The 14,366-nt window shown below is 42.3% G+C and overlaps 1 protein-coding gene across 3 annotated transcripts in view; it reads right to left on the bottom strand.

The window, feature by feature from the left end:
- Positions 1-14,366, bottom strand: part of AOAH (acyloxyacyl hydrolase) — a 99,031-nt gene that overhangs the window by 61,266 nt on the left and 23,399 nt on the right. For all 3 annotated transcript variants that reach the window (XM_044454496.1, XM_044454517.1, XM_044454506.1), the window contains 2 exons: positions 8,619-8,685; positions 6,414-6,513 (listed from right to left, as the gene is read on the bottom strand). In XM_044454496.1, the coding sequence (XP_044310431.1) occupies positions 6,414-6,513; positions 8,619-8,685 (167 nt within the window). The remainder of the gene's footprint in view (positions 1-6,413; positions 6,514-8,618; positions 8,686-14,366) is intronic.

The following is a 14,366-nucleotide window of genomic DNA, read 5'->3' as shown; positions in this document are numbered from 1 at the left end:
CTTCTGGATAGGCTAGCGGGATTGGGAGTCGGAGGCACTGCTTTGCAGTGGTTCCGCTCCTATCTCAACGGCCGATTCCAGAAGGTAGTGCTGGGGGACTATGGCTCTGCATGGCAGCTATGCCAAGGAGCACCACAGGGCTCCATTTTGTCCCCTTTGCTGTTTAACATCTACATGAAACCGCTGGGAGAGGTCATCAGGAGGTATGGGCTACGGAATCATCAGTAAGCTGATGATACCCAGCTCTACCTCTCGTTTTCCACTAATCCAGGTGAGGCAGTGGCTGGGCTGAACCAATGCTTGGCTGAGGTTATGGGTTGGATGAGAGCCAATAAACTGAAGCTCAATCCAGACAAGACGGAGGTCCTGTTGGTTGGCGGATCGGGCTTTGGAGAGGGTGAATTTGACCTGACCCTGAATGGGGTTGCACTCCCTCTTAGGGACAAGGTCCACAGCTTAGGAGTACTCCTTGACCTGGAGCTTTCACTGGAAGCTCAGGTGACAGCGGTGGCGAGGAGCGCTTCCTTCAGCTTCGGCTGATTCACCAGCTGCGCCCCTACCTGGAGTACGACTGCCTGGCAACGGTGACACACGCGCTGGTGACTTCCCACCTTGACTTCTGTAACGCGCTTTACGTGGGGCTTCCCTTGAAGACGGTCCGGATACTTCAGTTGGTTCAAAATAGAGCTGCCAGGTTGCTGACGGGGACGGGGCGTTATGTTCACATGACTCCAGTCCTCCGACAGCTTCACTGGCTTCCCATTGAAGTCCAGGCCCAATTCAAGGTGTTGGTTATGACCTATAAAGCCCTAAATGGCTTGGGACCTGGTTACCTGAAGGAGCGCTTACATCCATACATGCCTGACCGCCCCTTGAGATCTGCGGGAGAGGCCCTTCTCCGGGAACCCTCCGTGAAAGAAATTAGGAGGGTAGGTATTCGGAGGAGGGCTTTCTCTGCGGTGGCGCCCAATCTATGGAATGTGCTCCCCAGAGAGGTCCGCCTGGCACCGTCATTATTTATTTTTCGGCGCCAGGTGAAGACCTTTTTATTTAAACGTCATTTTAATTGTTAACAATATTTACTTACTTATCTGGCCAGGGAGACTTCTTTTCTTTTCTTTCCTTTTATAACTTTTCTTTTATAACTTCTTTTATATCGTTTATATATATACATATATATTTTATTTATTTTATATTATTAATTTTAATTTTATATTCTTATTTTTGTATTGTATTGTATTTTATTGTGTTGTAAGCTGCCCCGAGGCTTCAGCAAGGGGCGGCATAGAAATGTTCTAATAATAACAACAACAACAACAACAACAACATTGTACCAGAGGTAGCAACTAAAACCGTCCCAAAGAAAAAAAAATGCAAGAAAGAAAAACGGCTGTCTGAGGAAGCTTTACAAATAGCTGAGGAAAGAAAAGGGAAGTGAAAGGCAAGGGAGAAAGAGAAAGAAACACCCAACTAAATGCAGAATCCCAGAGAATAGCTAGAAGTGATAAGAATGCCTTCTTAAATGAACAGTGCAAAGAAATAGAAGAAAACAATAGAATAGGGAGGACCACAGATCTCTTCAAGAAAATTGGAGATATGAAGGGAATGTTTCATACAAAGATGGGCATGATAAAGGACCAAAATGGCAGGGACCTAACAGAGGCAGAAGAGATGAAGAAGAGGTGGCAAGATTACACAGAAGACCTATACAAGAAAGAGCTTAACATCCCGGATAACCACGATGGAGTGGTCACTGACCTCGAGCCAGACATCCTGGGATGTGAAGTGAAATGGGCCTTAGGAAGTCTGAACAACAACAAAGCTAGTGGAGGCGACAGTATTCCAGCTGAGCTGTTCAAAATCTTAAAAGATGATGCAGTAAAAGTGCTACACTCAATATGCCAGCAAACTTGGAAAACTCAAGAGTGGCCACAGGATTGGAAAAGGTCAGTTTACATTCTGATCCCAGAGAAGGGCAATGCCAAAGAATGTTCAAACTACCGCACCATTGTACTCATTTCACATGCTAGCAAAGTTATGCTCAAAATCCTACAAGCTAGGCTCCAGCAGTATGTGGACCAAGAACTACCAGAAGTACAGGCAGGATTTCGAAGAGGGAGAGGAACTAGAGATCAAATTGCCAACATATGCTGGATCATGGAGAAAGCTAGGGAGTTCCAGAAAAACATCTACTTCTGCTTCATTGACTATGCTAAAGCCTTTGATTGTGTGGATCACAACAAATTGTGGCAAGTTCTTAAAGAGATGGGAGTATCAGACCATCTTGTTTGTCTCTTGAGAAACCTATATGCGGGTCAAGAAGCAACAGTGAGAACTGGACACAGAACCACTGATTGGTTCAAATAGAGCAAGGAGTTCGGCAAGGCTGTATACTGTCGCCCTGCCTATTTAACTTATATGCAGAGCACATCATGAGAAAGGTGGGGCTAGATGAATCCCCAGTTGGAATTAAGATTGCTGGGAGAAATATCAACAACCTCAGATATGCAGATGATACCACTCTAATGGCAGAAAGTGAAGAGGAACGAAAGAACCTCTTGATGTGGGTGAAGCAGGATAGTGCAAAAGTTGCCTTGAAACTCAACATTAAGAAAAATAAGATCATGGCATCCGGTCCTCTCACTTCCTGGCAAATAGGTGGGGAAGAAATGGAGGTAGTGACAGATTTTATTTTCCTGGGCTCCAAGATCACCACAGACGGGGACTGCAGCCAAGAAATTAAAAGAGGCTTGCTCCTTGGGAGGTAAGCTATGGCAAATATAGTCAGCATACTAAAAAGCAGAGACATCACTCTGCCAGCAAAAGTGCATATAGTCAAGGCTATGGTTTTCCCAGTTGCAATGTATGGCTGTGAAAGCTGGACCATAAGGAAGGCTGAGCACCAAAGGATTGAGGCCTTTGAATTGTGGTGCTGGAGGAGACTCCTGCGAGTCCCTTGGACCACAAGGCGATCAAACTGGTCAGTTCTAGAGGAGATCAACCCTGACTGTTCTTTAGAAGGCCAGATACTGAAGATGAAACTCAAATACTTTGGTCACCTAATGAGAAGGAAGGACTCCCTGGAGAAGAGTCTAATGCTGGGAGCAATAGATGGTAAAAGAAGAAGGGGGTGGGAGAGAATGAGGTGGCTAGATGGAGTCACTGAAGCAGTTGGTGTGAGTTTAAGTGGATTCTGGGGGATGCTGGAGGACAGGAAGGCCTGGAGGAATGTTGTCCATGGGTTCGCAACGGGTTGGACACGACTTCACAACTAACAACAACAACAACATTTATTGAACCTATTTTATAAGCCATCCAGAGGCGCACAGTGATTGGACGGGTTAGAAATATCCCAAATAAATAAATAGTTTTCCTATTAAGTTTTTTCTACACTGATATATAATAGTTTTGCAGACAAGCTTCTGCAAATATACATCTTTTTGTAGGCATTTTTTGTTCTGAGAACTAGATCACAAATGCTAGAGAACTGTGAATAATGGCATTCATTCTGGTTCGCATATTGATTTAGAAAGTGCAAATTTGTTAATTTCCCGCCTTTTTAATTTTTTTAAACAGAAAATACCATATATAAAACATCACATCAATAACAATATAACATAACAAAAACACAGAGATTAGAAAGTAAATAATAAAGTGCCCCCACCATCCCAGAGACCAATACTATCACCACTTAATTCACATATTATAACAATTAATAATATATAATATACTTCAATTATATCCATATCCCCTCCAGAAATTCATATAATCTTGCTTAGGTTTACAACCTTTAGGAAGTGCAAATTTGTTAAGTTTGTATCAAAATGCAACCTGAAAAAAAAAAAAAAATCACCCCTAGCCCTTCTTTGCATGCATTCCTGAAAATATACCTCCCTGGTTAAGCCGTATCCCCCGCCAACACACACACTGCCTTGAGGGAAAAGAATGTCCACATGCACACTTTGTGGTGGAAGAGAAGGTACAATTCTGCTCCTGCCCGACTTGCTAGGATTCAGCAAGGCAACCAATAATATCTGAACTGGCTATTAGAGATGCCATGTTCTCAGCAGGCTAGTAATCAGCATGAACAGATAGGATGCATCAGCAATGTCACAGCATGGTCACCGGAAAGTCAGACTTTTATAGAAGATTATTTCCTTCTTTTTTGTAGGAAGCTGCTTTAGTTTATTCTGTTTAACGATGGCCTGCTGTGTATGACATCTGATCCTGTCAAATATCACATCAGAGTCTGAGAACGGAGCGCAAAGAAAGTGAGGTAGCTCTCACCAGAAGCTTCACTAATCAGCTTCAGAGATCTGTATTCCTAGTCATTTGGATGGTCTGCATTGCACAGTGGGACCAGATAAATGCAGCATTTCTTAGGTAGGTACAGGGAGTTAGTCCCCACATGCCTGGAGTTGTTTGCATGGATCATACACTGCAGCTCTTGTGGGAAAATCATAGTTTCAATGGCCTTTTATGCATCCTTCGTATTCATTCTCAATATTTTACTTACATATTAACATGCCCATGATGAGTTATTCTAGTATAAAAACAAGCCAAGCTGTTTTTAAAAATGTAAGCATTGCCTTGCCGGCTCAGATCAATATACATGCTTTTTCACTTAATAATAGTCAACTAGTTGCTTCTGGGACTCCAACAGGGCACAACAGCAACTGTTCTGATTGCTTTCTGTCCTTAAGATCTCTTAAATAGAGCTCTACTGTCTCTGAACTTGGAGGTTCCATTTAACTATCAAGACTAACTTCTATTCATTGATCTATCCTGAGTGGAGAGCCTTCATTTTTAAAGGCATCTCTGGTGGTGACTAGTGCAGCCCCTGTGTGAGTGCAGGACACAGGCAGAACTTCAAGGAGCTGTCCATCAGTTGAGTTCAGCACCACATGGATGAACTGCCTGCCCATTTACACTGGAGCCACAAGCCTCTGCTGGTGACGACTATCGTATCATTGCTTTACAGCAGGATTGCAGAACCTCAGGCCTGGAAACCAAGTTGCCTCCTTGCCCTTGCCCACCCCACTTCTCCCAGCCACTGATTGCTTCGTGGTTCCTGGGTTTTGTGCATTTCTCCCCTGCCCCATTTTACAAGGCTGGGATGCCTCTCCAAAGGCTTACTTACTGGCAGTAAGTATAAAAATGCTAATATTGTCTTTAGCCCCACGCACCACCAGAATATGGCCTCCAAGACTGTCTCCAAAATGAAATTCGGCCTTCATGCTGAAACAAGTTCAACAAGTTTATAGATGGCATTCTGAAACAGTGCAACAAATGCAAGAAAGATTTTTATATCCCCTGCTTCTCATAAAAGTCTTCAGAGCTTCTGTTAATTAGAATCAATACTTAATTATCTATAGATCTTAAACTTAGTGTCCTATCTGGGAGATGCTCTTTGTTGGTCCAAACATTTCCCATAGATGCTGGGAAAATGGGCACATGTGATTTAATACAGCTGAAAAAACAGGAAAGCTGAAGCAAACAGTTCTCTATACCAAAGGTTTATTTAATCATTTGACTCAGTCAACATTTGCAGACTCCTAATACTAAAATGATTCTTCAAATTACAAACAGGGCAAGCAAAGGAAAAGGTCATCTGAACTTTATGCATCTATGTCCCTGAATACATTTCATTCTTTAGCTTTATAATTTACGTTTCTTTCCTCCAAGGCAGCATGTCTCAGAGCAGTTCCCGGCAATGCATCAAACATCCTGAGTTGAGTAAGTTAAGCAAACACAGTGTTGTAGGGGTGGTGTTAGTGACTGGCATGGCTAGGCACCTGCGGATAGCCCAGGGGCTGAGGATTTTCCATTCCTAGCTTGACTCTGTGGTAACTGGCATTCCCCGATGTACAATGGTCTACTGGGGTTCTGATGGCAGGAGCTTCACAAGACTGGGTGCCACTCAGGCTAGTGCGGGGAGGTTGGCATGGGCCCAGCCCAGAGTGGGACTTGAAGCAGGTAAACCAGGATTTGAATCCGCTTAATAAGAATGTCACTATTTGATCATGAGCTATTCACTTAGATTAATCCATTCAAGAGTGTGGTTGGCAAGGATTAAAATTAAAAATAAAATTGTGCACCGCCCAAGTGTCATGGAGAAAGAGTAGAATAAACTCTGCATGAATGAATGAGTGAATGATACACGGTCATAGGATAAGACAGTGCAAACCGAGAAAAGGATACCAAATCAATAGCGCACATTCTAGTTGCTTTGACGGCTGCCTAATCAATACATACTAAAATCTGCTCATTGATTAATCAATGGGTTTGAGACTGAAAGGAAAATCGCCTTTCAGATATACCGAATATCTCCTTCCTGGACTGAATTTCACAAAAAGAAAAATTCCTTCTATTTTTGATATTGCTTTTGTTTCAGATTCACAAGTTGAACTCACCTCAGGAACAGGGTACAGATGACAATATGGTTGCCCATCCCTTTTTTCACATAGGTGAATGGAATGGCACACCACATCAGGATTCATGTGCTTCTCTAACCTGAAAGAAAGAATGACACAAAAACAAAGACTAGTTTTGCTTCCTTTGCTTCCTTTCCTTAGCAAAAAAAACAAAAAACAAAAACCCTTCCTTGGTAAATACTAATCTAGAGCCTTTTCTACATTGGCTTCATTTCATCTTAGCACAATACTTTTGGCTGGATCGTGCTGAATTTTCTGTCCAGGATTCTACGCACATTGTGAATTTCCTCTCAGCAGAGAGAAACTCTAGGAAGTGTGTTAAGTGAAGGCTGATGGCAAGTGAAGACTACTTATTCAGTCTCAGATTTCAGTCTGAGCTTCAAAGGAGTTAGCCATGGTGCTGAACCTGTTTTAGGGATAAGGTTTAGGGTAAAACCCAAAGCAGATAAGAAGCTCTGGTGAGATTGGAGCCACCAGCTTCCACTGGCTTTAGATACATCTCTTGAATAAAACATGAATATGTGCCTATTTTAACAAATTATATGCTCAGCAAAGACTAAAAGTTGACTGTTGATCATCAAACTGACATATCTGAACTCAGCAGAATATTATCTAAATACTGAATCACTTATGGAATCCAGTTTTTCCTTCTTGGTCAGATTTGCTGTAGAGTAAGTGTCAGATTAACTTAAATGACCTTTCTGAGTTTTTAATTGTGGAAGTACTATTTTATTTTTAAGTTGGATATGAAAGAGCTCAAAAGAAACCAAATTATATAATCATAAAGTTCATACATCCTCAATTTTAATGAGAAAAGAATATTAGTTGACAAGGTTCTGAAGCAGCAGTATTAAAGGCAAAGGTTGGGAACAGGGTGAATAGTGGATAAATCCAGACTGCATGTTAGTGTAGCTAGGATTGTTCAATATAATATCATTGGCACTCCAGTCAAATGAGAGTGTGTGCACATTCTGTGTTTCTTTGTTATGCAAATATCCTCAGCGTGCTGGCACAGTACAGAGGCTCCTCAGGTATGCACAACTGAGTAAGCACACATAGCCAAGGTCTTGCTATCTATAGATTCCCCAAAGAGATTCAGTTTTATTAAAATTGGGTTTTATGCCATGCCCCTCCTGCAAGAATCTTTCTTCTTTGAACAGATGGAGCTACCAGGGATAGATGGCAACATGGAATGAACTACCCATATCAGGAGACCTGGGGTATTCTGTGCCTTCAAGGGAGGGGTGCAAGGTCCATCCCTGCAGGAAGAGGGGCATTCTGTTTTAGAGTCAAAGGCTGAATGACTACCTACTCCCAGAGGATGTTATTACCTTAAGAGGCAAGTCAGTAGGGTTTCTGTAAGAAGTCCCATCCAATTCCACAGAAGGACTCCACAAGAGGATGGAACTCCTTCGTAGCAAGGCTCATAATGTACTGCAGCTGAGCCTTGGGTAGGACTCAGGAGGCCCTCTTAATATGCAGTGGTACTTCAGCTCAAAAATGCCTCAGTTCATGACAAAATTGGGTCATGAACAGAAATTTCAGAAAAAAATTGCCTGAGGTCACAAACTCCCATCAGGCATGATTATGGTTGTGCTGGGGCGGGGGGGGGGGGGGGGGGATGGCCACAATCATGTCTGTCTTCCCTGCCCAAGCATGACCGTGATCGCGCCTGTCTTATTTCCTTTGCTGGAAATAATGCTGTTGCTGCAGCTCTAGTATTCCTGATGCTGATCTGTGTTTAGACCCCTGGACTTCTGCCTGATGCTGCCATTTGGAATTCTGATTACATTTGACAGATACTCCACATGTTTGAACTTGGCTCTGTCCCTGACTTCTCTCTGGAAATTCCATGTCTAACCAAAGTAAACTTTGGCTTATTTGATGTCCCTATTACAATTACCTTTCTGTTTGTATAACAAAGAGCCGAACTTCATTGAAGTAGAACAATATGTAAAAAGCACCATTAATATATTTTGGAGAGGCAAGGAGAAAAGTTCTAGATCGATAGAGCAGCTTTCTGCAAGCTGCTAGCTTGCTGAAGTTTTGGACTATGAAACGCCCACCATCAGCTTTGCCCTGATGAGCGACTCCTTCTCTACATTATACCACCACTTCAGCACTCACCCCTAGCCCATGCTACTGGGGCAAAATGGCTCACTTATTTGGCTTATTAATACTCACAGTTTAATTAAGCTTGGTCCAAATAGTTCAGTAATCAAAAAGCAAATGCCTTGCAAGTTCAGCTTTTCTGGAAAACAATGCATTTTAAAAGTGAGTACTTAGAATACTGCATGAGAACTCATGAAAAGGCACTGAAGAACATAAGAATTGCCTTGCCGGATGCAACCAAAAGACCCTCCAGACCATTACCCCATTACAGCAAAAGTCTTGTGGGGAGTCCATCTGCAAGACATGATGTTCTAGCTAGGCCTAGTTTGCCCTCAACAGGTACTTCAGCCTTCTGGGGCATTCTCCCCATGCAATTATGTGAATAATGGGGGAAGAGACCATACTTTCTGGTATGTGTACAGGCCCTAATTAGTTCCACTAGTGAGGCTGCATGTGTAGAGTGTGTCCCCAGATCTTATTCCCTGACACATGGAAGGTGGGGACAGAACTACATGCAGTGGAATGCTCCACAAGGGCTTGCTAGAAGGACAGAATGTGACCAGCAGCAAATGGAGAGTTCGGTTGGGGTGCTGGAGAGCTGGGTTGTAAAATCTAGCTGGATTGAGCAAACTAGGTCCTTCTGAGTGTGTTCTCTTACATGCCCCCTACAGATTCTTGAGAGTATAATTGAAAATACATCTTGATGTTGTTACTTTGTGTCTTGTATCCAATGGTGTTGATCCCTGCCCCCCCCCCCCCGGTGCAATCCCCATGTCCCATCTAAACCTTTCAAACAGAGTTAGAGGATGTACAGGAGGCTGTGGGGGAGGAGGTGTTACACAAGCAAAGGGCTACAGATGCAACACCAGATTTATGCCATATAACTTAGAGTGCATCCTAGTTAAAGCTGTCGACTGTCTGATCATTAGTTGAAACATTTAATTAAACAATCACTTTTAAATAAATTTATAAATGATAAAAACTGTGCTTTTGTCTTTTTGTGGATACTGAGTAAAATATAAGAAACTTTCCCTTACCAGGAATCTTTAATATTTTCATTTTCATAAGATATTAAAGCAACACACCAAAGCCAAAATGATTCAGAAGTAAACAAAAGTACCCTTCAATCTTGGCCTCATGAATTAAAATTTGCCCTGCCAATTAACTATTGAGCAGGTTATTAATTACTAATTCTACTTTCCAAACATTACTGGAATAAGTTTTCTTTTTCCTACATTAGCCAGTGGGGAGCATTAAAAATTACTGGAAAGATGAAGTAGGATTTTGTGTATTGGAATGATGATTATACAACTACTGAAACATTACAAAATGGTTTTGCTGGTAAAAGTTGCAAAAGGAGCTCCTGATCCTTAGGTTCCTTTCATTTTTCTTCTTTCTCTTTTGTGCTTTATAGGCGCTATCTACAGTGCTGAGCTCACCCCCAAAGTAGTTTCAACCATGGAGTGTCATGATAGCTCTTGGAACACTCAAAAGCCCACTTGACACAGAAGTCATCAGTCTCCCTGGATGGGCTTCTGCCATATTTGTGCATGTGCTTTCCCTTGCCTTTTCTTGTAGAAAGGAGGCATACAATGTAATTTTAGTAAAATCATTTTTATAACTAGAATTGCTATGGGTAAAACATGTTCTCTTCAGGAATACTGCCTCAGCTATGGATGGCTTAGGAGAAACCGAAGGAAGAAAGTAATGCAACAACGAAGGAATCATGAGCAAGATGCTTTGGGAAGTCAACATCAGGGGATGAAGGATCGATCCCCTGATGTTTGCCCCACAATCTTGTAAAGAGATGTACTAGCAGATTCTCCTTCATGGATCACAGCCTTGTCATGGCGAAGGGGCTTGTGTAGCTCTATGAAGCTATGAGCTATGCAGTGTAGGGCCACTCAAGATGGACAGGTCATAGCAGAGAGCTCTGACAAAATGTGATCCACTGGAGAAGGAAATGGCAACCCACTCCAGTATCTTTACCATGAAAACCCCATGGACAGTACCAAAAGGCAAAAAGATATGATGCCGGAAGATGAGCCCCTCAAGTTGGAATGTGTCCAATATGCTACTGGGGAAGAGTGGAGGGCTGGTACTACTAGCGCCAGAAAGGATGAAGCAACTGGGTCAAAGCCGAAAGGATACTCATGATGTATACTCATGATGTATCTCGTGGTGAAAGGAGAGCCCGATGCTGCTAAGATCTATACTCCATAGAAACCTGGAATGTTCCTATGAATCCATGAATCAAGGCAAGCTGGATGTGGTCAAACAAGAGATGACAAGACTGAACATCGACATCTTAGGAATCAGTGAACTAAAATGGACAGGAATGGGTGAATTTAATTTGGATGACCATCAGGTATACTACTGTGGGCAAGAATCCCTCAGAAGCAATGGAGTAGCCTTCATAGTCAATAAAAGAGTGGGAAAAGCAGTACTGGGATACTATCTCCAAAATGACAGAATGATCTCAGTTCGAATCCAAGGCAAACCATTCAACATCACAGTAGTCCAAGTCTATGCCCCAGTCACTGGTGCTGAAGAGGCTGAAGTTGACCAGTTCTATGAAGGCCTACAACACCTTCTAGAATTAACACCAAAAGATGATGTCCTTATCATCACGGGGGACTGGAATGCTAAAGTAGGAAGCCAAAAGATAACTGGAATAACAGGCAAGTTTGGCCTTGGAGTACTAAATGAAGCAGGGCACAGGGTGGTAGAATTTTGTCAAGAGAATACAATGGTCATAGCAAACACTCTTTTCCAACAACCCAAGAGACAACTCTACACATGGACATCATCAGGTCAACACAGAAATCAGAGTGACTATGTGCTCTGCAGCCAAAGATGGAGAAGCTTTATACAGTCAGTAAAAACTAGACCAGGAGCTGACTGTGGCTTAAATCATGAGCTTCTTGTTGCAAAATTTAGGCTTACATTGAAGAAAGTAGGGAAAAGCACTAGGACACTCAGGTATGACCTAAATCATATCCCTGATGAATATATAGTAGAGGTGACAAATAGATTTAAAAAATTAGATCTGATAGACAGAGTGCCTGAAGAACTATGGACGGAGGTTCGCAACATTGTACCAGAGGTAGCAACTAAAGCCATCCCAAAGAAAAAGAAATGCAAGAAAGAAAAACGGCTGTCTGAGGAAGCTTTACAAATAGCTGAGGAAAGAAGGGAAGTGAAAGGCAAGGGAGAAAGAGAAAGATACACCCAACTAAATGCAGAATCCCAGAGAATAGCCAGAAGAGATAAGAATGCCTTCTTAAATGAACAGTGCAAAGAAATAGAAGAAAACAATAGAATAGGGAGGACCACAGATCTCTTCAAGAAAATTGGAGATATGAAGGGAATGTTTCATACAAAGATGGGCATGATAAAGGACCAAAATGGCAGGGACCTAACAGAGGCAGAAGAGATGAAGAAGAGGTGGCAAGATTACACAGAAGAATTATACAAGAAAGAGCTCAATGTCCCTGATAAGCACGATGGGGTTGTCACTGACCTCGAGCCAGACATCCTGGAATGTGAAGTCAAATGGGCCTTAGGAAGTCTGAGCAACAACAAAGCTAGTGGAGGTGACAGTATTCCATCTGAGCTGTTCAAAATCTTAAAAGATGATGCAGTAAAACTGCTACACTCAATATGCCAGCAAATTTGGAAAACTCAACAGTGGCCGCAGGATTGGAAAAGGTCAGTTTACATTCCAATCCCAAAGAAGGGCAATGCCAAAGAATGTTCAAATTACCGCACCATTGCACTCATTTCACATGCTAGCAAAGTTATGCTCAAAATCCTACAAGCTAGGCTCCAGCTGCAGTATGTGGACCAAGAACTACCAGAAGTACAGGCAGGATTTCGAAGAGGCAGAGGAACTAGAGATCAAATTTTCAACATAAGCTGGATCATGGAAAAAGCTAGGGAGTTCCAGAAAAACATCTACTTCTGCTTCATTGACTATGCTAAAGCCTTTGATTGTATAGATCACAACAAATTGTGGCAAGTTCTTAAAGAGATGGGAGTATCAGACCATCTTATTTGTCTCTTAAGAAACCTATATACAGGTCAAGAAGCAACAGTGAGAAATGGACACGAACCACTGATTGGTTCAAATTGAGAAAGGAGTTTGGCAAGGCTGTATACTGTCGCCCTGCCTATTTAACTTATATGCAGAGCACATCATGAGAAAGGTGGGGCTAGATGAATCCCCAGTTGGAATTAAGATTGCTGGGAAAAATATCAACAACCTCAGATATGCAGGTGATATCACTCTAATGGCAGAAAGTGAAGAGGAACTAAAGAGCCTCTTGATGCAGGTGAAGCAGGAGAGTGTAAAAGGAGAGTGGCTTAAAACTCAGCATTAAGAAAACTAAGATCATGGCATCTGGTCCTCTCACTTCCTGGCAAATAGATGGGGAAGAAATGGAGGTAGTGACAGATTTTGTTTTCCTGGGCTCCAAGATCACCTCAGATCGTGACTGCAGCCAAGAAATTAAAATGCTTGGCTCCTGGAGAGGAAAGCTATGGCAAATCTAGACAGCATACTAAAAAGCAGAGACATCACCCTACCAACAAAAATGCGTATAGTCAAGGCTATGGTTTTCCCAGTTGCAATGTATGGCTGTGAAAGCTGGACCATAAGGAAGGCTGAGTGCCGAAGAATTGAGGCCTTTGAATTGTGGTGCTGAAGGAGACTCCTGCGAGTCCCTTGGACCGCAAGGCGATCAAACTGGTCAGTCCTAGAGGAGATCAACCCAGACTGCTTTTTAGAAGGCCAGATCTTGAAGATGAAACTCAAATACTTTGGCCACCTAATGAGAAGTAAGGAGTCCCCAGAGAAGAGCCTAATGCTGGGAACAATAGATGGCAAAAGAAGAAGGGGATGGCAGAGGATGAGGTGGTTATGTGGAATCACTGAAGCAGTTGGTGTGAGCTTGAGTGGACTCTGGGGATTGGTGAAGGACAGGAAGGCCTGGAGGAGTGTTGTCCATGGGGTCGTGATGGGTCGGACATGACTTAGCAACTAACAACAACAACTAGCAGATTGTCACTTGCTGAGACATCTTTGATGAATTTGTCCAGTCTGTTTCAAATACTACCTAAAGTACTAATCATTGCCATATGCTGCAAGTCAATGCTTCGTAAAATGTCCCTGCCAATTATTTTCCTAAGTATTATTTTTGTCGTGGTTGCTTTCTTCTCTGATTGTTTCACTTGTATTTACTTGAGGTGTTATTACTGGATTTTGTTAGCTGCCTGAGATGCCATGCATGACAAAAAGGCAGGATCATTTTCATACATAAATAAGTATCTTGTGGTGATGAATGTCATAAGTTAATGGTATAAACAAACACTTCAAGAACTGTACAACTAATGCATAAGGTCCTGTTGGCAGGGATGAGCATCCAAAATTGGCAAGCTGGGATAGCCAAGTTTGGTAAGGACACCCATTATTAAATATGTGGAGAATGGAATCCCATGAAAACTGCCCGGATCCCTCAAAATGATTTCTTCAGAGTGGTTGGATGGGCAAGAAAATGGTAAGTGAGGACCTATCTGCAAGGAAATGTTAAGAGCACAATTAGCAATTATTTCATGTTCTGTTAACAAAATAAAACACCGGCATTGGGTAGGGGAGTGCAACGTGTAAGCAAAAGAGATTGAAGCTTTTTCTCTCCAGCCATGCTCTCCACGCTCTGTTTGTGACAATTACATTAGCAAAAATACTCCCATTGGTACGAATAGGATCTTTTCTCCTAATATTGATTGCAGCACTGAGAGCAATGGTATAATTGCATGAAG

The sequence above is a fragment of the Varanus komodoensis genome, unplaced genomic scaffold (assembly GCF_004798865.1).
Source record: "Varanus komodoensis strain SLA01 unplaced genomic scaffold, ASM479886v1 scaffold10, whole genome shotgun sequence".
Classification (NCBI taxonomy): Eukaryota; Metazoa; Chordata; class Lepidosauria; order Squamata; family Varanidae; genus Varanus; species Varanus komodoensis.
This window is presented reverse-complemented; position numbering and strand designations above follow the sequence as displayed.